Genomic DNA, 27,569 nt, shown 5'->3' with positions numbered 1-27,569 from the left:
ATACACCTCATTCTCTTTCCTCATTCTATTGTGACTTGTCTTCTTCTTTACTAAATGTAAGTATTGCTCTTTTGTTATTGTTTCCACTAGATGCTGTATTGCACAACATTGTTGTATTGTTTGAGTTGTTGTATTATATTGTTGTATTATGATTTTTTCTTGTTTACATATTTATACTGTTTACTGGAGCTTATCTCTCCGAGCCTCCGCTGAAAATGGACTGGTGTCCAGTTAGACTTTCCCGGTAAACAAACGTTAAATAATAAATAATTATTAGATTCACAATGGTTAGCTTCAAAACAGATCCCTGCATGTTCTCTTGAGGCCAGACAAGTAATACTTGATTGTGTTTTCTTATCCTTTTGTAGGTGTTCTATGGTTACATTGACCAGAATGAAAGTTGGCTAAGCAGCAAAGAAGCTTTCCTGGCTAATGAAGATCTTGGGGTAAGTGTTCTGTTCATTTCCAAAGTAAACATTGTTATTTCTGTGAGTAAAAAATGTTACCATTTACTTCATAAGCTGAATCAAATGTGTATTCTGCATGAGCAGCACGAATATGAGATATTTTCCATAAAAATAAGGTTAAATGTTTGATATTATTATATTAATCCAATGCATGGGAATGGTGTCTTATTTGCCAAAAAGTAATTTCTGAACCAAAACAAAAATAAACAAGTATCACTTTCCTGGATGCTGATAGCTGATGTACGGTGCTATGGTGATAACATATTCATCAAATGCAAAGTGATGATAAATATAATTTATTATTTTCCTGCCTATGTCAGATATGTTGTGATTATTCTGTCTTTGTCAAAAATCGATCTAAGTTTAACAGCAGAAGTGCAAACATCAGAATAGTCCACACATTATATTAAAATCAGTAAAACTACTAAAAGGCTCCCAGCATAGCCAGAACTATGGCATAGAGAGCGTAAGCCCTAACTGCAGCTCAGGTATTTGAGGTTCTGGTAGGGACAGATGGGCCTGCGTATCCTGATTTGGTGGGGTAGACACTCATCTCAGTGCTCTCGCCATGGAGTTGTGGTCATAAAGAAGGGAGTAGCCCTTGGACAATTCCAGGATGGACATAGGGGAAGAACATAAGGGTAGAGCATAAAAGAAATCCCTCCCCATTGCAGAAGCAGTTGCTGGTGAGATTCCCACGAATCAGAAACATAATCCAGGGGGATGAAATAAGGTCTGGAAGACACAACGATAAACAGGGACACTGGCTAGAGATAGTATATCCACAAGCTAAAACAATATAAATTCAATAAACAGAATGACAATGGAAACAACCACAATTCTCCTAGAAAAAACATAATAGACCTCATACTATAGTCACACACTCACCTCTTTAAAACACTGTCAACTAGCAAAATCATAAACCTAATCTAAATTAAACATACAGTGTTTAATCAGCCATTATCATAGTTAAAAACAAAATAAATAAATAAAATCTTGCATAATTAACAGATAACCATAGTTTCAACACCCCCATGAAACTGCAACATTCACTGCACTGCAGTATTACAGTAAAACCTATCACACTACCCGGAGATTTTAAACAATAGTTAAAACATATTATGCATTACAGGAATGGAAATACTGCACATTCTAAAATAAATATGAAATAGTTATACTTGCCTCAGAATCATCAAACTCAATAAACGGGCATTGAACTAATATCTAAAAGAATTCCTATCCCCAAACACAAGAGAAAAATGCAACCAACCCAAACATAAAACCTGTAACAGAATATCCTACAGAAAAGGAAAGAGCTGCCATCCAAACTCCACAAAATCAGATTGAACCTAGAATAAAAAAAATGAAAGACAGAAAACATGTACAACATAATTAGTGCCAATGACTCCACAACAAATGCAGTCCTATGCCCTGGACCTTTCTAATAAATGTATAAAACAACAGTATTGGTGTTGCCTACCTAATGAAGAAGGATGAAGGCCTGACTATGAATCAGATTACATAGGACTGACTACAGACCCAGATACTGGAGGAGTCAATGATAGAGAACTGGAGAAAGAGAATAGTGTTGACTCACTCACAAAAGGGCACTCTCTAATTAGCCGTCATTGGCTTCCCCAGTACCTCGGTCAATAGTCAGTCATTAGGTAGGCAACACAAATATTGTTATTTTATACATTTATTGGATGGTGCCAGGTAATAAGACTGCACCGGGGCAGCTATACATCCACTGCTGGTAATGTGTAGGTAATGTGATTATACCAGCAGCAATTGGGCTATTATGGGGATGAGGTGGCATTCATACTAAGCAGTCCATTTTATAGCTGGAGATGGGCACGTGTGGTAGATCATATATCTGATCGCCCCACACTGCAGACCCAGCCAATAATGGCTGCTTGAATAACACCATCCTGTGACAGGCTGAAATCCTACAATGAACAAATGGGCTGAATGGGTTGCAAGAGAGATAATGGTCTCCATGCAATGTGGACAAAAAGGGTATAAATAAGTGAAATATATTACACTACTATCCGTATTAAAAAAAAATAAATAAAGTGTCTCAAAATGTGAAGTACAGATGTTCTTTTAGGTCCTCCATAATCCTCTAATGAGATAATTCAGCATTATCTTCAGGCCAATTGCAGCAAGCTGAAGGCTGGGAAGCACTTTACACAACATGTCCACTCCAGCAAACCCTTAGAGACAGAAAGTCTACTAATACCGTCTGAAACAGTACATGTAAACTAAATCCCATGACTACAATCTAAAAGAACCCACACGTTGAAAAGAATGATTCCTGAAGCTGCACATGGTAAGAAATAACCACCAAAAACAGAACCAGTATGAAGTAACTTAAACCACAGTCCCAACAATTTTAACAAACCAATTCCACCTGTATATCCCTTTGATGCCAAGGTAGAGAAAACTTACTTAAAATGTGACCTCTGTACTTTGCTTTTCTTTTTTCTCTTAACATTTTCCCCATACAGATCCTGGTGTTCTCCTCATTTACTGAGTCTGCCTACCCCTCCTTACTCTCCTAGACTGACTTCAGTAAGTGTTAGAGCCAATCAGGAGATAGAGGCATCCAGGAACAGTGTCATATTGCTGCCATAGGATATTCTACTTACTCACCTCTTGCATGTGCCTAGTAACATTCCTGGATGGAGAGTGCAATGGGTGATCCACAAAGAACTAGCCACCCATTACTTCTGCAAAGGGTTGGTATCAGCAAGCCACTTTACCTATCCATGATAACATCCTGTGATGGCTTCTCTGGTCTTCACCAGAGAAGTCATATCACATTGTGTGCTCTTAGACACACACCCCTCCCATCCTTCCTTTCCAGTTTCTTGGATGCCTGAGCTACTAATCAAACCAATGTCACCTAGGCCACAGACAGCGCCTTCTCTGCTTACAACATCATGCTGATTGTACTTTACTTTTTTTTTTATTTCAGACTATAACATATTTATAAGCTATATTTAAGGTTTGTAAAATATGTAACCGAGACCTAACTGCTAAGTTGCATTTATAAGATATCCTAACAGTGGCAGAAGAATTGTATTTGTCCTTTTTCATAACACAGAGATGTGTCCAAAGCCTGTTTATGAAAGTCTGTATAAAGTAGAGAAAAGTGAAAAATCAAGAAAGTGTACTAATGGAAATGTTTATGGAGGAATTAAATATGCCAAGGTTAAAGGTAGATGAGGCTAAGTTAATAACAGGATAGGAGGAGATGAGATAAAATTGTGATGTCTAACCAATCTACAGGAAGGTCTCCAGGAATAGATGGTATTCTTGTAGAAGTTTGCAAGCTAAAAGGGAAGATGGTGATAAAGATCTGGAAGTCTTTGCTTAACAGTATTTTAAAAGGAGGAGAAGCACCACCATTCTGGAAGAAAGCAGTGGTAGCTGTAATACCTAAAGATCATAAAGACCCATCAGATCCAGCTTCATGTAGGCCTATTTCTATTCTAAACCAGGATTATAAAGTGATTATGTCTATAAAGGCCAAAAGAATGGCAAAGGTGATGCTAAAAATTGATAGATATGGCTCAATGTGGCTTTGTGGAGGGAAGAGAAACATTTGACAACATTGAAAGAACAATGATGATCTACAGGGAAGCAGAATGTAAGCAAATTCCACTTTTGTTGGTGGTTCTTGATGCAGAGAAAGCAGTCAATAGAGTACACTGGGATTTCATCATTGGAGCAATAAAGTGTTTTCATTCCCTGATAATAAGGTTAATTAGGAGGATATATGGGGGATTGGAGGTAAAACTTAAAGTTTATGCTGGTTCCTCTCTAATAAGTTCTGTTTGAACAGAGAAACCAGGCAGGGGTGCCCCCTTTGTTATTTGTGCTGTATTTAGAACCATTGGCAAAGAAAATAAGGGACTCAGAAATTCAAGGATATAATTGGGATGGTAACCAAGAAAAGTAGGCTTTATTGGCAGATGATATTATTTTGTACCTGATTAAACCAGAAAAGGATATTTTAGTGTTGTGGAAAATTCTCAGACAGTTTCAAGTCTTTTCAGGATACAAAATGAATTAATGAATATGAAACAAAGGTAATAGCTGTAAGCTATGTACTTATTCATAAATATATTCAGCAATGCACATATTTATAGGGACCTGATAAGATGAAATACTTAGGAGTAAGGGTTAAATGGGATTCTGTTATGGTAGCTAAGCATATGTGAAAAGAGACTAAACAAAAGATAATACAAAAGATGAGAAACTGGAAGCTCTGTTTTATGGATATGGATGCAAACAGTGAACATGTTTTAGTCCCTTTAGTTTTACACACAGGTCAAGCATACTTTTATCAACCAGAGAAGAAGTTGTGAATAGGAATATTAATAATAAAGAGTTGAAGGATTTAATCTGAGAGGGCAAGAGTCAAGCAGAATCACTTGATCCTCTCAACAGACTTAGGTGGTTTGACATTACCTGACTTAAAGGGGTATTTCAGAGCTACACAGTTAAGGCTCCTATACATAGCGCAAGCAGAAACCTATAATTCAAAGTGGAAAGGAATGATGATGAAACAGGGGGGAAGCTCAAGAAATAAGGATAGAATGGAATTTTGGATGCAGATCTTTAAGGAGAATGACAATAATCATACAGAATATTATGTTCATAAATTAGCAGAAAGTATTTTAAGAATTAAGCCAACATGACAATGGAGAAAGGAGATACTGCAGATAGGGATTACTGCAATTAGGGGTATAGAGAATAGGCAAGAGGGGGCTGGAATTTAGTGGAGAGAACTGGCAAAGACACCAAAGCATTGGAAGCCAATAATTAGAGAGGGAAAGGTAATAGAATGGGAAGAGGCCAATAATACATTTGGACTGCAGGTTAGAAACTGTCTTCTCTATCAAGGTTTGATATCAGAGTACAGGCAACGTGAAAGAAATAGGGGATCCTGATTGAAATATATGGTTTTTAGTAGAATCTAGAACAGAAGCTGCTGATAAAAAAGATAATTAGTAGTACATATAAAATATAGCAATCTTAACTATAGGACAAATTAGAGGTGGTTAGAAAGGATTGGGAAGAGAGACTGGATAAGCAATTCATGAAGAAAGAATATAAGGATGTATGTATGGCTCCCAATATGCAACAAAGTCTAGAAGATTTAGTATCTTTGCTTGGAAGTGTTTGTATAGCTATTTTTATACCCCAAGCAGACTCCAAAGCATTTTTCCTTAGGTAGATTACAAATGTTGGAGGTATGATGGGGAAGAAAGTGATAACTGGGAACATATTTTCTGAGAGTGTAATGATTTGGCAGACTTAAAAAAAAATCCTACAGACTACTTTGTCAGAAATACTGGGAAAGCAAATTGGTGTAAGTAAGGAAACATTTTTTTTTGAGCTGTAATACTGAATTGGAATTGCCTAGGCATAGTAACCACCTAATTCTGGTGCCAAAAAAGCAATTGCTAGAAAATGGAAATCAAAGTCTAAACCAACCATACTAGAAGTGGTGAATATAGTAACAGAAATAAAAGAGCTGGAAGTGGGATCTTTAGAGAAGGGTAGAAGCAAATTACATAGAAAACATGGGAATTGTGGGAAAAATACATCCTCAATAATGTTTTGAAGGAGGAATGAGGTCTAAAGAAAGGCAGGAATTGAACTAGCTATGAAATGGTCGAACGACAATGACTGTATGGCAGATTGTATGTGATGCATAATGTTTGGAACTGAAAATATGTTTGATTGCCTATGTCTTAAGTAATGAGTCAATAAAGATGTTTCCTATTTTAGAAAAAAAAGCCTGTAACTCTGTTCTCCTGGAAAGTTTTACCGATATAGATTGATTTGTTGTCTGTAATGGTAGGAAGGCCATAAAATAGGCAATTGGGAAACTCGAGTCTAGAGCTGTATGGTTGGAGTTAACACTAGTATTCAAAATCCTGGTCTTTTTGTGTTTTAGAAAGAACTGAGTAAATGAGCTCTGGCTTCTGGAGAAAAGGAGAAAAAATAATAAAACTTAATTGTTTAAGTTGAGGTGAAACTAGAGTAGAGCATATCTTGCTTGGAAGACCTTGGTATCTACATCAATTTAATTGCTGTCTGCAGTCTGCTTTGTAAACTGTATTAAAATTATCAGAGCTAAAGGTTCCATAATTTCAAGGTAAAGACAGGTAGGGTAATTATTTAGCTTAGTTAGATATTTTCTTCAGATATTTTGCATGTGTACCTGATTATTGTTTTCTACTCATTGTGCAAGTATTTAAACCTATTGCATATTTAATTTGTATCAGCACCACTTTAACTTCTTTATTATCTAAGTAAAGTTTTATTCATTTTTAACAATTTAAGGCTGGCATGTATTTATATATTATTATCTGAGGTGATGGTATTATTTATTAGGTTGGTTATGAAGCTGTTGGTATCCACCTCAAATTTGCTAGTCTGATCTGCATATTACCAGTTATGTTTACTATTATTATTATTATTTTTATTTATTTATTTATTTTTTACCAGTAGATATAGTTCAAGAGTAGCACAGGTAACTGATGGGCTGATCGCTAATCATATATAGGGTGGTGATAGTACTACCTTGCCAGGATGAAGATTGTTGTAAATGAGGAATTCTTTCCTTGGGAACTGTGTGTGTGTGTGTGTGTGTGTGTGTGTGTGTGTGTGTGTGTGTGTGTGTGTGTGTGTGTGTGTGTGTGTGTGTGTCTGTGTGCGTGTGTATGTATGTATGTGTGTGTGTGTGTGTGTGTGTGTGTGTGTGTGTGTGTGTGTGTGTGTGTGTGTGCATCTGTGTGTGTGTGTGTGTGTGTGTGTGTGTGTGTGTGTGTGTGTGTGTGCGTGTGTGTGTGCGTGTGTGTGTGTGTGCGTGTGTGTGTGTGTGTGTGTGTGTGTGTGTGTGTGTGTGTGTGTGTGTGTGTGAGAATGTGTGTGTGTGTGTGTGCGTCTGTGTGCATGTGTGTGTGTGTGTGTGTGTGTGTGTGTGTGTGTGTGTGTGTGTGTGCGTGTGCATGTGTGTGCATGTGTGTGTAAGTGTGTGTGTGTGTGTGTGCGTGTGTGTGTGTGTGTGTGTGTGTGTGTGTGTGTGTGTGTGTGTGTGTGTGTGTGCGCGCGCTGTGAAAATAATAACTTGTTTGACAGCCAATTACTGTGGGTATGGGGCACTGGAAGATACTGACTTACACAGAGAGAGTGGTGAGAAAGGGGCCTGGGATGCTAAGCCAAATGATTCAGCCAAATAACTGGTCTGTATATAGACGTAGTCTGAGTGTAGATTTTGGAAGCCCATACCTATGGCAGGAGTAAGTATTCCCTGTATATGTATTAGGCCAGGATGTTTTTGGGAAATTCTTTAATGAGTCAGATTTGTGTGTATCTTGTCTACTTTGACATATTGGGTGCTAGTGGTGTGAAATCAGATACCATCCCTCTGTTGGTCAAACTTCAGAGACCACCATCTCTGTCATTCACATATTTCGTATAACATTTAATTGTCTTTGGTATGATTTAAACCCTGTCAGTGCCAGGCTTTCCCCTCACAACTTCAACAAATCTAAAAACACAAAAACAAAAACCACTGTCTAATCCATTAATAAAAAATAGTTATGTGCTATTTTACACTTTTACTTAGAAAGTTAGTCCAAAGTTATAAACTTGTCAGTGGATAGAGAAAAAATATTAAAAGATTGGACATACAGAAATTAGTCACTGGTTAACAATCGAGGTCAAATAAATTAAAATCTAAAACAGCTGTAACTGTATGGTACAATGCTCTTATTTTTGAAACATAATTGCTTTCCTTCTAGTTGCAAAATGGGAAAGAGATACAACATTTCCATTTTTTAAGCAAATAAAGCTGAATAAGTTTAAAACAAAAGGGTTATTATATATGTGTTCTCTTCATTATCCATTAAACCAGTATCCAAACATAAAAACATCAATAAAATTAAGTGTTATGTATGTGTGTCTGTCCATCTATCTAAAATTAACAAAATCAGCTGTGTTATAGGTGTGTGTGTGTGTGTGTGTGTGTGTGTGTGTGTGTGTGTGTGTGTGTGTGTGTGAGTGTGTGTGTGTGTGTGTGTGTGAATAGGTTCATAGGTGTGTACTAGGCTAATGGCCCTGGAGCCTTTACAAGACTAAACTATAGGATTACCCTGGCATTGTGCCACCCAACCTTAGTTCCCAGTGCCTCTGTTGAGTAGAGCCACTGGAGTGATCCCCCAGGGTGAATTTTCTATTTCCCATCCACTCATCAAGATTTCTCTTGAAGAGGGCCAGTGAGGTGCTCTGTTTGACATGTATAGGAAGTCCATTCCATAGCATGGGCAGTCTCTGGGTTATGAACCTGTCCCTCCAGTATGTTCTGTTGATTGTGGTATTGAGGTTGAGGTCTCTGGAGCATGTGGTGCGGAGGGATTGGGATTTTTTTAGATGTAGCATTTCTAACAGAGCTGGGTCAGACATGGCTTTGTAAGTCAAGCAGAGATCGCCTCTAAGTAGGCGATATGAGGCAGAGAATAGTTGGAGTTTTTTGAGTCTGTCCATATAGGACAAGTATTTAAGGTCTAGGATCCTCTTTGTGAGGAACTATTGCGGCCTCTCCAGTTGTTGCAGGTGTCTAGTGAGGTACATGTCAAATGGGGCATTGTACTCTATGACTGGCCTAATGAGGGAAGAGTAGAGGGAGACAATGACCTCTTTCTTCCTGGATGCAAAACCCTTAGTAATGAGATGTGCCACATAGAAGGACTTTCTGACCACAGTGGCAATATGGTGGTCAAAAGAGAGGTTGCTGTCAACCTGTGTTCCCAGATCTCTAATAATGCCTTCTGTGTTCAGTGGACTACCAATCAATGTGGTAATTCATGGGAACCGTTTTTTTCCAAAAGGGGATGACGACACATTTTTTGGCATTGAGCTTAAGGCCATGGTTCTGTCACCAGTCACTGGTCTCAGTGAGGCCTTTCTGTAGGATGTCAACATCACTTGGGGAGTTAATAATAGCTCCCAACTTGCAATCATCTACGAACTTTGTTAGCCAGAGTCCCTTCGTGTTGGCCTAGACTTCAGAGAAGTAGATACCAAACAGGAGAGGACCCAGGATCAAACCCTGTGGGACTCCACTCGTGACTGGTCGGCAGTTTGACTTGGAGTCAGCTACTTTCACACTGTGGATTCTATCTGTGAGCCAGTTTGCAACCCACCTAGTAATATAGGGATTGATGCCTAGCTTAGTTAGTTTTTCTATGATTCCAGAGTGGGGAATGGTATCAAAGGCCTTGGCCAGATCAAGGTAAGCTGTATGAACCACCTTGCCTTCATCCACAACTCTGGTGACTAACTCAAAGAAGTCAACCAGGTTGAGTAGCGAGGAGGCATGATCTACCCTTTACAAAACCAAACTATGTGGGATTCAGAGCTTGGAGATTCCCCTATATCCTTGTTTATTAGGTTCACGATGATGTGTTCCATAGCTTTGCATATCAGACTCGTCAGGCTAATGGGGCAATAGTTCCCAGGGTCTGTAGTCACTCCTCCTTTCTGGACAGGGATGACTGTAGCAGTGCACCATTTGGTAGGGACAAAGCCTGAAGTGAGGCTATGACTGTAAAGGGCACACAGATGAGGTTTCAGTTCATGCTGTAGTTCATGTAGAACACAACCAGGGATATTATCAGGTCCCATATAAGTATTCTTGGCCTTGGACAGTTCTGTTTTAACCTTTGCAGCAGTAATACTGGCTGCCTGGCAATCTGCTGGTATTGTGATTGGTCCTTTGGGGGGGGGGGGTAAAGTTGGCACTGAATCTGCCGGCCAGTGTATTGGCAATATCTGTTGACTCAGTATAGGAGGTACCATTGTGCAATAGCTCAGAACAAATCTGGGTGTTGCCGTGGAGATTCTTTACATAACTATAGAAGGCCCTGTGGTTGTCTTTACTATCTGCTGCAATTCTGTTTTCATAGCTAGATTTAGAGGATTTGATGAGGAATCTCAACTTTTTGTCGAGGCTGATAAGAGAGTTTTTCCAGTCTTGGGACTTCACCTTATTCTGCATCAGTTTCCTCCTTCTGTTATATAGTTTGTTTATGGCAGGGGACCACCAGATTGTCTTCCTTTTTGTGGAGGAGAGCATCTTGGTTCTATTTGGTATGGCGAGATCCAAGCATTTATTTACGTGTTCGTATAGTGCATTGGTGTATGATTCGCCGGTCATGCAAATATTCTCCATTTGCATGGGTGCCGTGAAGTTAGCCACCTCTGTTTTTAGGAACCCAAAGTTAGCGTTGGAGAACTTTTTCATGGTGGTTACCTTTGCGGGGGAATGGGGAGGTGGGAGGGATATGGATTTCCAAGGTGATTAGTTTGTGGTCGGATCTAACCAGGGAGGAGTTAATTATTGGTGTAGAGCTACGGTTGCCCATGTTAGTAATGACTGGGTTAAGGATGTTGCTACCTCTAGTGAGGGTAAGAATGAGCTGGTCCAGGGCATTGGAATTAATGAATTCCAGGAAACGTTGGGCAAGTGTATTGGTACATGAGTAGTTTTCCCAGTTAATGGAGGGATAGTTGAATTCACCCAGTATGAGAGTGTTGCGTTGGACCCTAATATTCTTCAGGGTGCTTAGGAAAGTGGAGTTTGAGCCTTAGGACATGGTTGGGGACCTATAGCAGGCTATGACCTGAATCACTGACTTCCCCAACGTTAGCTGCATCTGAAGTATCTCTGATGTGTTATGGCTACCAATAGATACGTTTTCTTACTTTACAGTTAGTGATCAGAAAGAAACAAGAAAATATCATTTTCTCAAATTTTCTCATATTAATTGAAAAGGAAATATAAATAATGCTTTATTGAAATTGTTGCCCTACTCTGCTGTTTCACTTATCCAATTCCTCAGCACCGGGCGCAGTTGTCAGCAAAGAGGGATCATCATTTAGGCAGACATCAGGAGTGTTCTGAGATTTTTTTCTTTTAATCTTCATGCCTTGCACATGACCTATGACAATCTTTGTGTGGGGTGTACAGTGGACATCAGTACTGCACCACCCCTAATGACTGCAAGGGGATGATGTCAGCAGGACTGCCCCACCAACACATTCAATCAGAGAAATAAACCCACATGAATATGACCTGAACATGCACACTCCCCTTCCCGAAGGAAGGGCACATCCATGCTTCCTGCCTGTGTCATCAAATATGAATAATGTTAATACAAAATGTGACAGCAGTAAGCCATCAGCTCAGAAGTTGTTTAATATATAGTTTTGCACAAAATGAATAGTTTTGTGCACATGATTCCGGTAATAAGAGCCACACAGGTAAAGAACGCACTTTCCAAAGCTAAGAATACACCATCCATGGGACCAGATGACATCCCGGGCTGTGTATTACATGAACTACAAAATGAACTGGCACCTCACCTAAGTGTCATGTTTAATCATAGCCTCACCTCAGGCTTCATGCCCACTGAGTGGTGCACAGCTACAGTTATCCCACTCCACAAGGGGGGATCCACCTTGGATCCTAGGAACCACTGTCCCAACAGTCTGATGAGCCTGATCTGCAACGCCATGGAACGTATTATCATGGAACTTATAAACAAAGACATTGGCAACCTTCAAACACTGGACCCCACTCAGTTTAAGTTCGTGAAGGGCCAATCTTGTCTCCTGAACCTGATTAACTTCTTCAAATCAGTCTCCAGAGCCTTGGACGAGGGTAAGGCGATTCACACAGCCTATCTGGACCTTACCAAGGCCTTTGACACCATCCCCCACTCTGGAATCATAGATAGACTTACTAAGCTGGGCATTAATCCCTACGTTACTCGATGGGTTGCCAACTGACCTACTGACAGAACCCATACTGTAAAAGTAGCCGACTCCAAATCCAGCTCCAGACAAGTGACAAGTGAAGTACCTCAGGGTTCAGTCCTGGGACCACTCTTGCTTGGCATCTACGTCTCTGAAGTACAGACCAACACTAAGGGACTCTGACTAACAAAGTTTGCAGATGACTGCAACTTGGGAGCCATTATTGAATTCCCAAATGATGTAGATACTCTACAAAAGGGCCTTACAGAAACAGATGCTTTGTGCCAGAGCCATGGGCGCAAGCTCAATGCCAAGAAATGTATAGTTATCCCCTTTGGGAAAAAACATGTACCCATGAATTACCACATAGGTGGCAGTACACTAAACACCGAAAGTGTGATAAGAGACTTGGGGACACAAGTGGACAGTGGTCTCACCTTCGATAACCACATTACTACAACAGTCAGGAAATTCTTCTATGTGGCACAACTCATCACTTAGGGCTTTTGATCCAGAAAAAAAAAGGTCATTGTCCCACTGTACTCATCCCTCATTAGACCCATTATAGAATACAACACCCCATTCGGTATGTACCTCTCAAGACATCTGCAACAACTGGAAAGGCCGCAGAAATATCTCACTAAAAGAATCACAGGCCTAAAGCAGATACCCTACGCTGACCACCTTAAAAACTCCAGCTATACTCTGTCGCATATCGTCTACTCAGAGGTGATCTCTGCTTAACATACAAGGCCATGTCAATCCCAGAGCTTTTGGACATGCTACACTTAAATCCCAATCCCTCAGAGCCACACGCTCCAGGGATCTAAACCTTGTCATCACAATAAACAAAACATACTGGAGGAATAGGTTCCTGACCCAGAGACTCCCCAGACTCTGGAATAGACTGCCCATAGATGTCAAGCAGAGCGCCTCTTTGGCCCTCTTCAAAAGGAACCTTGACGATTGGATGGGAGAAAGGAAATTCACCCCGGGATCATGCCAGTCACCCTGCTAGACAGGGGTCCAGGGAAATAAATAGTGTGGGAAGAAATAGCCAGGGAATTGTTATGGCTAGGCTTGTATAGGCCCTAGGGCCGGTAGCCTAATACCAACCTATGAACCTATGAAATTTTTTATACGTAAGCAAGAATTAAAAAGTTAGGGCAACTTTAAAAGAATGGCAGATACCAAAGCAGTATATAATCAGAAGGTAATTCTCTTATGAATGACAAATCAATGAGTTAGGTATGTGAGGGGTATTCCATTTATACTAATGTTTTAATTTTATTTTTTGATTAATTCATTGTGGTTTGCAAATAATATTGGCACCCTTTTTCTCATAGGGTCAGGGTGTCACATCAGCAATGACCATCACCTAGAGCGAATGTTACACTGCCAAAAACAAATAAAGTCTCCAGTAAAAAAGAACATAGATAAATGGAATATAATGTCCATGGGTACATTACTACTAATATCTTGTGCCATGCATAAACAGTATTTATATACCTAACTCATGGATCTATCATTCAGAAGGTTATTCAGACATTCTTTCCTACATATAAGATATCTGTGATAAGCATGCTTCTTGAGCCTGTATTATATAGTCAGAACACCTGGTACACAAATCCTTTGTTTGGAGCTCAGGGACCAAATTATAATACCACAACCAACAGTACACATTCCTTAAATATGCAAAAGGCCAGTTTATTTGAAAAGTAACCCAGAAAAATAAAGACCAGTTTTGCTTTATATCTCCGTGCTGCCCAGACACACATTTCTGGTCCTTTATCTCTATTCTTTCCTGAGATACACATGAGTAAGGTGGTGGAGGGGGGCTTACTCATGTATACTGACCCAACCCTGACCCATACACAAACTCTTACCCTAACCCTACTGTACCCCTACACATTACATCTCTAAAACCCCTTTCCCTAGCAGTACCACTACACAAGACTGTTGTGCAACCTCAAATTTGGCATATATAATTAGCAGGGGTGTAGGGGTGTGCACAGGGGCTTGCTTTCATGCAAAAACATTGACAAATGTGACAGCATCTAACCGCAGAGAAAACCATCAAAGAATAAGACAAAGTCAAACCATATTTTCTCAATGTTTTTGCGGGGGGGGGGGGGGGGTTGCCCAACAGTGGGAAAGAGCATATACCCTTTCTTAGTAAAACTCCAATTTTGTCAGAGGTTTTCAGTTTATTTTATTTTTTTAGATTACATATTTTTACCTTTAGATATTTTGCTGTTGATCATTTTACTGTTGATCAAATGTTGTTTAGATAATTTTTAGTATATATATATATATATATATATATATATATATATATATATATATGTGTGTGTGTGTGTGTGTGTGTATGTGTTTGTAAATGTATATACTGTGTGCAGTATAGAGGTATCAAGCTCCTATCACACTGCCACACTGAATGAAAGTTCTAGAGAGAGTGACTGACAAATGGATATGCAGAGTAGTAAAAAGTAAGATGAGAGATGAGCAGTTCAGATTCAGATCAGGATGCAGCAGAACTGACCTGATGTTTACAGTGAGACAGGTACTTGAGCAGAAGCTAGAGATGAGGAAAGAGTTTAACTGGGCATTCCTAGACTTTTGGAAAGCATATGACAAGGTCCCAAGAAAGCTGATTTGGGCAGTCCTGTAGTGGTTTGAAGTCCTAGAAACATTGGTAGAATTAATGCACGATATGTACAATGACCCAATGACTCAAGTATGAACAGTGTTCAGTGTCACAGAGGGTTTCCCAGTGGGACTGGGTGTGCATCAGGGCTCAGCACTGAGGCCATTCCTATTCAAAGTGGTGATGGACTACATCAGCAAACAGGTTGGAGGGGACAGATCAACAAAGTTGGGGTATGCAGATGATGTGGCTCTATAAGCAGACTATGAGCAAGAACTTCAGCAAAGGATAAGGGAATGGAATGCAAAATTAAAGACACATGAGATGAAACTGAATACTATAAGACAATTGTAATGGCAGAAAATGGAAGAAATCAGAAAAAGCTGAAAATTGAGATGGAACAGAAAATAGTGGAACAAGTTAACATTATCAAGTATCTGGGAGGGGTGGTGGAGGAGAAAGGAAGAATGAATGCAGAGGTTAAATCTAAAATCTGAGGGCTACAGCTACCTGTCACAGAGTGTCAGGTGTAGTATATGACAGAAGAATACCAAAGAAGCTGAAAATTAAGGTCTACAAAATAGTGGTGCGACCAGCACTACTATGTGGTACAGAAGCCTGAGCAGTAAAGACAGAGCACTTGAAAAAGCTAGAAGTGATGGAGATGAAGTGCCAGAGATGGGTGGTAAGATGCACACTGTGGGACAGGCAAAGAAACGAGGACATAAAAACAGAAGCCAAAGTAGCTCCAATTGTAGAGAAGGTGAAGAGAACAGATTACAGTGGTTTGGACATGTACAGAAAAGCAGAAGACAATCTGGTGAACAAGGTTTTGACTGTCAAAGAAGATAGAAGGGTGGCATGAAGTTGACAGAGAAATGGCAACAGTTGACTCAATGCCCCAACCTCAAATAGAAAATGGGGAAAAAGAAGACTGAAGATGATGAAGATGATAATATTCACATATGGTTGGAGGTTATAACATTAAATACTTGAAAGAGCAAATGTTCTTTATTCTGCTAATGCCAGCCTCTGGAAGTGCAAAATCATGGTTTAGAGGGTACTGGAAGTTTGCCTTTTCTTCACTGTTGTGCAGTCGTGGAGCTTCTTATATATAATTATCAGATGTTGCGGAAAGTGCAAGAGGAGCTTGTCCCTATATAAAACAATGCTTTGCTTTTTTTTTCATTTTTTTGTATTTCAATCATGTTATATTGATTTTTTTTTGTTTGCACATATGAGTGTTCACTATTTTGTTAATTGATTTGGCTAGGTATACATATACCGATGCTTATCTGTAATTACCAAAAAGCTTGTAAATGAAATTCAGGAGTAGAACTATCATAGAAGACTCGACCTACGAGACAATGCAGAGACACCAGATATCCAAGTAACACCTGATAATACTGCATACCTTGTGATTTCAGAAATCCCTACATTACCTTGAAATAGCATGAACATCAGTTTAGCTGCATAAACTAATAATGAAACATAACACATTAATTATGTGAAGTTCTGTTATCCTGCAATTGAGTGCCATAATTATACCACTAGAAAGAATTAGGCACAATGTGCATTCAGCCTTATTTATACAAATGCTTAGCACAATTAGTAAACTTCTTATAACTGGATATCTTACAAAATAACAAGTCACATTTTAGTTCTACAATATCTGTCTTGTCTTCTCAGGTTGGGCCTCAAGACTGCCTTATTACATGCAAGAACCAGAGTCTACCTTTTTTAGAAACTCAACAGTCACTACCCAAAAAGAATTGCTCTTTAAACAATTAAAATGCTCTTAATAATTGCATTACTAATCACATTCATGTTCCATACAACCTTTAAGTAAATTTACAGACATGTTACAGAGTCAGAATCATGAGAGATTATGCAAAAATAAATAAATAAATAAAATAAAAATACAAAAAATGAAAACAAATGACTAAACTTCTGATTTAAAGCATTTCACCCAGTCACTAAGAAAATATTTAATCTAGTCAAAAAATAACTTTCAAAAACAAGCCCTGAAACTAATTCCTCCTAGAACTTCAACTTTTTATAAATTCTGAAAATTACCTTAAAACATTTTTTCAGCTGTGTAAGGAAAATTTAGGCTAGTTCCCAGGATTGTAGCAGCATCAAGCTCAGTTAGGCAGTATTTTCTTAATTAAGAGATTACTAAAATCCCTGAAAGTAAATATAACTCAATTTCAGTAAGTCAGTCCTCACAGTATCCTTATTACTGCACCCAGATTGCAAGCCTTCATGTATCACATAAGACCAAATATGGTAACCTTTTCTAATGTTAAAAACACCAAAACATCAGTTATATAAGCATGGATAATGAGGTTTAGCTGCTATTTTAACAGTACTAAACAAAATCTTATGGAATTTCATCAACTGTTGCTAAGCAAAGGTCTTGCTGCTGCTTTTGCCCCTAACTTGTGGCAGCGTTATCTGCAAAGTTATGGTGAAGATAGTTGTGAAACTAATTCATGATGTGTTTAGTAATGTATTTGTCAGAGGTAGACTATGTCTTCTAAACCCTGATCACCCGCTAATGCAGCTTAAGCACAACCTAGACAAGTGAATGGGAAATAGGAAATTTATACCGGGCCTGTCATGCCTCTCAACTGTACAGATTTTCACAGAATGTCCAGATTTTTGCATTATATTTCTGATGTGCTTTTTCATTAAAAAAAGTTAGAAACTAATGACAGTCATTTGACTTTCAGACTTTATACCCTTCAGAAAATTCATGCAAATGCAAAAACTATTATTCTATGAACTTTCTAAGTTTGTAAGGGCAATATTTAAAAATTGTTCCTATTTTTGGGCCTTTGTCCCACTTTTATTTATGGCTTTGTCCAGATTTCTTGCTCTATGCACTGGCACTCAAGTCCCTTATGGACAGAGGTAGCTTATAAATAGCTGGCTTTCAATGTCCTATTTGGATGCAGGACATCATTATTCTTTCGGGAAAACTTGGCTAGGCTTAGAAAGGCCCCCCCAGGTCATTAGCCTAGGGACAATCTATGAATTTTTGAATCTATGACTCTATGAATCTTCCAGGAAATCACAACTGACTTAAGGAATTGATTGCCAGTGTTTGCAGACTGCTTTGATCTTGCCAAAGTGTGTGATGCCATTCCACACTTAAGAATAGTAAAGAATTCAGAGTTAATATGACCCACTGGACATCCAATTACTTTTCCGGAAGAATCCAACCGATAAAGTTCCATGACAGCTGCCCATGCCAAGAAGAAGCCATCAGTACAGTGCCCCAGAGGTGCTATGCTCAGTCTCCTTCATTTGGACATATTTTTCTCAGATATCAAGGTCACCTTTTGACCTTTTGAATGAATACATTTGCTGACAATCACACACTTAATACGATTATCCTTTCCTGTGCAGAGAAATTAGTATACTGCCAGGGGTTGAATGCAATCAGTTCAAGGTGTAAAAACAGTAGTCTGACTCGGAGTACCAGGAAATGTAGCATTATCATGTCTGGGGAGCAAATAATTCCTCTGATCTATTATTTAAAGGGAAACCAACTCTAACTGAATACTGTCATAATACATTTTGGTAGACTCATAATAAGAAGTCCTCCGTTTGATAAGCAGATCACTACAGCATTATGGAGGTCTTTAGTGTATCTCAAATTGTCATGGGAATATCCGGCAGGTCTCGGAAAGGTACCCTTTTCCTTCTTCCTTCAATGGTTCTGACAGTTCCTGTCTATAGGGCATTAACAAAATACCTTGTTCAGTGTGAAAGGTTTGTGACTGAGAGCGCTAATAGATTTGGGCACCTTAGTTTCCCCTTGAAGCTTATGGACTCATTGCACCTTCTGTGGTGGAACCTGGACATACATTCTGGGCCTTGAATGATTGACGCAGCTTTGAAAGATTGTGCCTTCATAATAAATGAAGGGGGCACTAGCTACTATAGATTACTGGCTAATGCACATCAACCATAAAATCTTTGCAAACTTTAGTAGCAAGCAGGACTGATTCATTACATAATGCTTCTCTCATTTTGGAATAAACTCTCTTCCTCAGTGCTAATCAGTATCACTCACTATCACTCTTTAAGAAGAAACTTAATGAATGCATGATTGTGTACAAGTTCTGGCATGGGGCAAGTGTTGTCAAGCTTCTTGAAGGCCACTAGACCACAAGTTTGCTATAAACTAGGAATGTTCACAGACATACACCTAACCTCAACACTTTAAAGCTAAAAATTCTCTTTTCAGGAGGTACATTGCATAGTTAGTTATATTTGCAACCAATACAGCAAATGTTTGATCTACAGGCATGTGGTTTATAGACAGACCAGATGTGCATTGGTCTTTCTGCAACTTAGTACCAGAAAGGGATAACAAGAAAGATATGATGCAACTGCCTCATCATGTCATCATCCATACTTTAGATGTTGTTATTGTCTTTGAAAGTTTTACTAAACTCTAGGCTGATTTACAAAAAGTTACCATGTAACTTTTTCAAATTCATAGACAGCCCTTCTACAGTGCTTTTGCATGAAGACATGTAGAACTCTGGTGGGATATCTCCACAGCTATGCTAAATGCTAATAAGATAATCCGAGGGAGCGGCATATGCTAATTAGCAATGTGATTTCCCCCACAGAACTGCTTGCAGTAAGCCATTTATGCAGCCAAGCCATTCAGCGAATCACTTGGTTGTAAATTTAGCATGGCCATGCCTGGCCACTAGCGGTAATGACCATGGTCAATAAGGCCATGTTCATTTATTGGAGTAGAAGAAGGAGTTGTGGAGTTTAGTGATCATTTGGTTTTAAGGATGTGTATGCATGAGTGTATGTGAGGGGTTGCATGTTTGAGTGAGTGTGTGTGTCTGTCTGTCTCTGCCTGGGAGGTAGCAGTAGGGGTTGTATTAGTGAGTGGGTAGGTTAGGTAGTTGTATGTGTATGAGTGAATAAATCTGCATTTCTGTGATTGGTTGAGGAGGGGTGTGTGTGTGTGAGTGTGTCTGTCTGTGTTTGTGGGTTGGGGTGGATGTTATTCCTTCACACACCCCTACACTAATGAGCAAACCTGCAACATCTAGTTGGGGGAACAGTAGCCACCATGGATTACTTCAACTACAATGGTTTGGGGGGGGGCACTTCAACTATGTAGGTCAGGGCAGAACACTCACCCATCAGGGATTAGTTCAGCTTTGTGATTCAGAGGCAGTACTAACTAGCATGGATTACTTCAGCTATGTGGGTCAGAGGCAGTACTAACTAGCATGGATTACTTCAGCTATGTGGGTCAGAGGGGAGCATTAGCCACCAAGGACAAGTTCATCTGTGTCAATTGGGGGAGACATTAGGCACCAGGCACAACTTTCTCTACCATAATGGCTCTTAAACATGACAGGGATAGGGGAACACTAGGCACCAAAGATATCTTTTCATGCTGTAACAGCACTTAAATATAAAGGGAATGGGGGGAAACACTAGACACCAGAGATAACTTCTTATGATGTAATAACACTTAAATATAAAGGGGACGGGGAGCACTAGACACCAGGAATAATTTTCCATGCTGTAATAGCACTTAAATATAAAGGGGCTGGGGGAAACAGTAGACACCAGGGATAATTTTTCATGATGGAACAGCACTTAAACATAAACTGCATGGGGAAAACACCAGACACCACAGGTACTCTATATAGCTTGCCTTAAAGCACTAATCAAAAAAAGAAAACATGGTGAGGGAAACCCTTAGACACCATTGATGCTATTAAGTAGAATGCTTTAAGGGCACTAAAAGGGATTACAACTCTGTACCCTCCCACCTCCTACAGAGGGTATTAGTACTCTGTACCACCACTAGACACCAGGGATGTCATTAAAAAAAAGAGTTGGCAAAAAAAAAAAAAAGTCAACTACAAATGGGGAGTAAGAAGGATTCAAACCCTGCAGCCTTGCCATAGTAAACCTCAGTGCTAATGTGCTGCTCTAACTGATAAGTTAATGTAGCAGACATTTTTAAACATATATTGGGGATCTTGGGCATTATTCCATACCTGCAGCAGTTCACGCCATACAACAGGGAGAGACAGAGAACAGTAAAGATACCTTTAAATGTCATAGTGCAAGACAGGATAAAGTCAGGGACAGAATTAAATTATGCATCCTGCATACTTAGAAAGTTGGTAATTCAACAGCTTTTGCACTACTATGGATTTACTGACAGGTATGATGTATGAAACTCTAATGTTTGGCATTAGTAACTGACTGAAATTATCTGTGATTTACAAGGGCAGGAAAAAGGAGCTATTGGTGACATTCTGACTACACAGACACAGGCATAGGTAGGTGTGTGTGTGTGTGTGTGTGTGTGTGTGTGTGTGTGTGTGTGTGTGTGTGTGTGTGTGTGTGTGTGTGTATGTGTGCATGTGTGTGTGTTTGAATGTATGTATTCTGTGTGGGAGAGTAAATGAGTGGGGAGCCTGTACCAACACAATACAGCCACCCCACTGTTAACTACCAGAGGAAGCACCCATCTGCACTTGATTATCTGTTTCTTTTCTCATAAATATTTGTGCTTCTATAGTTCATACAATTTATGCATCTATTTAAAAATAACATCATATACAGTGGTAGTGTTAATACATCTAGGCAGCATAATGAGGCCTGTTATTTCAGGTAGTGGGATTTGAAGCCCTTGAAATATTTAGCATTACCTAATACTGCCTACCATACAGAATAGTAAACATTCCATCAAAAATGAGATCTAAGATAAATAACTAGCAAATCAATGCTTTTCTATATATTCTACTGATCCTCTTTATCTTACTGATGAAGAATTAGGCAAAAGTGTTTGTCTCCGTTTTATCCCTTTCTTGTTTTGGAGTGTGACCTTCTGATGTCGATTTAGGTTTTGTATGTAGAGAATTTCTTTAAGAAGGGTGTTATTTTTAAGGTGATGCAGATCATTGTTCTCTCTCATCTTGGGAGTTAAAGTAATGATCTTGAAGTCATAACATCCCTCATTGCCTCATGCTTCATGCCTCTTTTCTCTTGTTCCTCTACCTAAAACTGACTTAGAAGGTTTAATGTGCTTATTCTCATATTATCATTGACACTATGTCATTTTCCAAAATGTTTTATCCCATGCACGAGTCCTAATTATCCACGATATCGTACCAGTTAATCTCATTAGGGAAAATATATAATTATTGATCATGTGATAGGTAAAGCCAATCTACAACAAAATGGGATAGATTATTTCGAGCATAAAAAAGGAAATTGTCAAGGCTTAAAATGGCCCACAAGGGCAGCTAGCCCTGTACTTACCTGTGAACCTATGAAGTGTAAGTGTTTTGCTGCATGGCACTTTTCTGGACCTAGTTTTGCTGGAACAGAAGCCGCTTAACCATATCTTATAATAACATTGCACTTCCCTGTCTTAAAAGATTTATTTCTACAGGTTAAACCTGAAAGGTTCTCAGACACACCATCACATTAAAAAAAAACTGGAATATATAAATTTTGGTGTCCACTATGTAATGAGATGTGTTTATTCCATGTTTTGCTTGTGCTGATTTTGCTTGTAATCTGGATTATCAACCTATTGCTTTCCTGTCCACGCATCTTATTAAATTTGTCCTTGCTGCTTCTTACATTTAAAAGCTTTCACAATACCATCCTTTTCCCCTTGGTCCCTGTGAAAGAAATAGGTTCACTAAAAATTGTACACCTGTGCTTTGCATCTGACAGAGATTTCTCAGTTTACCATGATTCCTAGAACTGTTTCCCTTAATAAATCAGGCTTTCATAAATGTTGAGCTAGCCATAAAATTTATGTCTATTTTTTTCTTTAAAGTTGTACCAGAAAGTAAATAATACTGCATGTTTCCTTAGGTTTAGATGTTTGTATTAGATCAGTATTTTTTCTAGTTTTAGGTGGTACCTAGAATGCTGAATTGCAGTAATAATAATATGTTATTTTTTTCTCAGAGCCCCCTTCCCCTTAAAATATGTAATGGTCTTAAAACTGCACAGACGGTAATGCTTTTTTTCTGTGATACAGAAAGGTTACGTCAGGAAATATTCTGAGGTTGTTTGAAAATCATATATAAAAGAAATGAACTCTGAAAGTTTTTACTAGAGTTTGAAAAAAATCAGTCTTGGGTTACATCCCTCATTCTTTTAAAGTCATGGGAGCACTGTGGGTTTTTTATAGGCGAAGAGAGATGTACAAAAGTTCCAAATGCTGGAATCTATACAAGCATTCCTCACAAAGCTTGCCATCATGCAGGCAAGTTCATAGACATTGAATGTAAGACCATAGATTTTGAAAGGATTTTACGTGCACATAATCCAGGTTATCAATAGCCACGTCACTTTAACTATATTAATGCTATATTTGATGCATAATTATGTATACCAATTTGTATTTATTTTTCTACCATCTTCATGGCTGTATCTGTTTGTGATTTAAACTAAGCAAGTTCTTTGTTTTACTAACCATTTGCCTTGCTGTTTGGCTGTGTTTCATGTAGCTATGGCAATATGTTCTTGAAATTAGGATACGGCTCACTTGCATTAGACAGTATGTCCCAAAATATGGAAACATTTATACAACTAGAAAATTCCTCATCAGAACCATTCAAAGCAGATATGTTTCATGAGAAGTAAGCAAGTCATAAGAAAGAGGGAGTAGAGTATTAGGACTAGAACTTAATCAGTATTGATCTGTTTGTTGATTTTTCTGCCTCTTCGTTCATCTTCTCCTACCTGTCAACCCACCTAGCCTTCTTCCTTGCTTTTTTTTTTTTTTTTTTTAAACATTATTTCTGTTGTACTTCTAGGCATTTTATAAAAAAAAATATTGGGATTAAGGGTGCAGTCTTTGTATGCCGCAGTAACTGCCAGTATTTAAGTATTATTCAATTCAAGAAAATGTTCCTGTGGGTCCCAATTGAATCCAGATGATGAACACTTTATTAAACCAAGTGCAAGGTTGAGTGCTTTTGTCAAGTAGCACAACCATGACTTCATCAGAACAAATACAGTCCACTTAACATTCATTAAATACCCATAGCACAGGAAATGAAAAAACAATTGACAAGTAATTAAGTGACAAAAACTAATACTATGACATAGGTAATGACCATAACAAATATCCTAGACCAAAATTAAAACATTTAATCATAAAATCTTAAAACTGACACATTTGCATTTAATCCAGGTGGATCTACAGAGTTTAAATGGAGTTGCCATAGTAACTCCTTATATTCTAAAATGGTCTCAATGAGGCCACCTTGTGGAGAAACACTTAACTTGTCAAGAACAGCAAACTTGAATTAGAACACATCAGGGTGTGTTTGTAAAGAGCATTTCTCAAGTTTTTGTTCTTAATATTATTTAAGTGTTCATAAATCCTACATTTTAAAACTCGATCGGTCTTGCCTATGTAAAATGAATTACATTCTGAACAAACAGCAATATAAACTAATCTGGATGAGTTGCAGTCACATCCATCGGGCAACCTAATTGTTGTTGGATCTACACCCACTGAAAAAGCATCAGTTTCAAAAATAAAATGGCACTGGTTACAAGAACCACACTTCCTCATACCTCTCCTGGTGGTTAAGTTCCTGTGAATAATAGGGAGTTCAAAATGTTGCTTTAAATTTATTCCTCTTTTAAAAACAAAATTAGGGACCCCCCCCCCCATAAAGAAAAAAATCTCCCTATCTAATTTAAATATAAACCAATATTTATTAACTATGTGTCTGACCTTCACAGTGAATGGATGGTATTCCAAAATTAAACTTTTTGACATATCTGTTACACCCTGACAGGCAAAAGCCATATCTAACTGTCCCAAAATCGGCCAAAACCAGTCTGGCCTATTCTGTTCCACCTCTTCCCTGATGTTAACAATAAATTCAAATGGGTAACCTCTTTCCAAAAACACGTTGGAAAAAAAATCTCTCTCCTTAACAAATGTCTCGTCATCAGAGACCGCCTGGGAGAGGCAAACAAAATGGTCCTTAACTAGGGATTTTTTTGGATAAAGTGGGTATGAACTGTTAAAATGTAAATAGGCATTAGAAAAGGCTGGTTTTCTATAAATATTTGATTTAACTATACCACCTTCATAATGCATAGAAACATCCGAATAACAAAAAAAATCTAAACAATTAGCAAACCAAGATAATCCAAAATCACAAGGGATACATCCAAAGAAAACTTGTACATCAATACATGCAAACATAACATTTCCTGATGTCAGAATTTTAGGGAAATGCCTCAAAAAATCCCAAAAGTCCTTCAGTATATAATTGTAGTTCCTCAGGATATTCTTCAACATTTTATCAACAAACAAGGCTAAGAAAAAAAATTTTGATTTGTTTGCCGAAACAATTGGTCTCATAGGGAGGTCAGTGACATTCTTATGAACCTTAGGAAGACCAAACAAAACTGGAATTGTGGGTTTAGGAATGGATAAGATTTCAAATGTATCACGAGAAATGCGACCAGAAGGTAGTAAATCTTTTAACCATAAATCTATCACTTTGTATGCAATGTGGATCTCATTAAGTGAAACTGTCTCATATTTATCCACATCTGAAAGTAATGTTTGCATCCTATTTGAATAATCCGTCACGTCCATAATCACAACCCTCTACCCTTATCGGGCTTCATAATCCTCAGTCCATTGTTGCCAGAAAAAAAGCTTAAGGCATCTCGTTCCTGTGAATTTAAATTAAAATAATCACCATGATATGAACAAGAAGAGTGAGTCTTCTCAATAATTCTCTTCTGCACGTATTTTCGAAGGGACTAGTAAGTGTGGTGTATGGTGGGACAATTGTACTTTTCTTTTTGATGGCCAAATTGTTGGAACAAAGGTGCTGTGCAGTATCTAACAGACCAGTGCCCTTATTCCTGTAATAAACTGACAGGTTTAATTTACGAACAAACAGCTTCAATTCTAGTAGTGTATCTGTCAAATTAAAATGCCTTGTGGGTATAAAAGAAAACACTTTTCAAACAAATCAAAGTCAATGTTCTCCAAAATACGCCTAGAATAATTAAAAACTTTAAAACCATTTCTAATATAAATACAAGGAGAATGAAAAATAGTTGTGTTCTCAGTCAAATTTAAAATGTCCGAGGACTCTCTTAAAATCTCTGACCTCTGCTCCTCACTCTGCCTCTGCCCATCCCTTTGTTTCCTCCTTTTTGTTTGGACTGATTCACCTTGTTGGAACCCCCATTTCTCACAAAGGGTTCTAAAAAAGAGGAGGAGGAAGAAGGAGCAGAATTAGCCACCATTTGTGCAACGCTGTTGTCTTTATTAATGGGAGACTGTGAATCAGAAATTACACCTGATGCAGCATCTCCCCCAGAAATAGAGCTAAAGAAACAGCGTTACTAGCCAAATCCACTGGTTGTTTAAGTGTTGGGTATGCTGAACAAGAAGAATAAGCATTCAACTCACTGCTGCATTTTTTCTCCTTCTTTAAAATTAATGGGCACAAGCCTTTCTCAACTTGCTCAAAAACCTTGTTATAACTAGTGGCATGATGGGCAGATGACAAAAAAAAAAAACTTTAATTTAGCATTAGTGTCATCCAATTTTGATGAAATAACAGTTAGTTTAAGATTATTTTCATGACTGATAACCCTGAAAAGCTCAAGCCCATTTTTATTAAACATTTTGACTCATTCCTCATATACACCAGAGCCAAAATAAACACAGCTGGGAAACCTATACATACAAAGGCCCAGCGGTACTATTTCTTTTGCTAAACAAGCCTCAGGATAGCCATTTTCAAGTTGCAGTTTACGGTAATCACATAATTGTCACTCAAATGCTGGCAAAAGCTATAAAAAGTGCAAATTCTGGTTTGATGACTCTTCAGACCTCTGACTAAAGTTAAACGGAAAACTTTTAAGCTAACCTTTATAGTCTACAGGGGTAATAACCCCGGCAGTGTCTTGTAAAAGGTGTTTAGTAGTCACTTTTTCATTTGTAATTAGATATAAATGCTGAGAAGTAACTGCTTCATCAAAAAAAGAACCAGTGCCTACATCATGTATCAATGGATGTAGGTCCAGCAACAGTTAGGTTGCCTGATGGACGTGACTGCAACTCTTCCAGATTAGTTTACATTGCTGTTTGTTCAGAATGTAATTCATTTTACATAGACAAGACTGATCGAGTTTTAAAATGTAGGATTTATGAATACTTAAATAATATTAAGAACAAAAACTTGAGAAATGCACTTGATGTGTTTTAATTTTAACATAGTCAAGTTTGTTGTTTTTGAAAAGTTAAGTGCTTCCCCATGGGGTGGTCCCATTGAAACCATTTTAGAATATAAAGAGTTACTACGGCAACTCCATTTAAACTCTGTGGATCTGCCTGGATTAAATTAAATTGTGTCAATTTTAAGTGTTTTAAAAAAATTTTGGTCTAGGATATTTTTTATGGTCATTACCTACATCTTAGTTTTCTTTGGATTAGTTTTTGTCACTTAATTACTTGTCAATTGTTTTGTCATTTCCTGTGCTGTAGGTTTATAGGTTCATAGGTAGGTAGGGCCTACGTAAGCCTAGCCAGC

General features: G+C 38.3%; 1 protein-coding gene across 1 annotated transcript in view; it reads left to right on the top strand.

The window, feature by feature from the left end:
* SPTBN5 (spectrin beta, non-erythrocytic 5) overlaps positions 1-27,569 on the top strand; it is a 1,783,454-nt gene that overhangs the window by 1,223,885 nt on the left and 532,000 nt on the right. The window contains exon 47 of the mRNA XM_044073536.1: positions 369-446. Coding sequence (XP_043929471.1) covers positions 369-446 — 78 coding nt within the window. The remainder of the gene's footprint in view (positions 1-368; positions 447-27,569) is intronic.

The sequence above is a fragment of the Protopterus annectens genome, chromosome 6.part0 (genome assembly GCF_019279795.1).
Source record: "Protopterus annectens isolate FY-2018-M chromosome 6.part0, PAN1.0, whole genome shotgun sequence".
NCBI classification, from domain to species: Eukaryota; Metazoa; Chordata; order Ceratodontiformes; family Protopteridae; genus Protopterus; species Protopterus annectens.
This window is presented reverse-complemented; position numbering and strand designations above follow the sequence as displayed.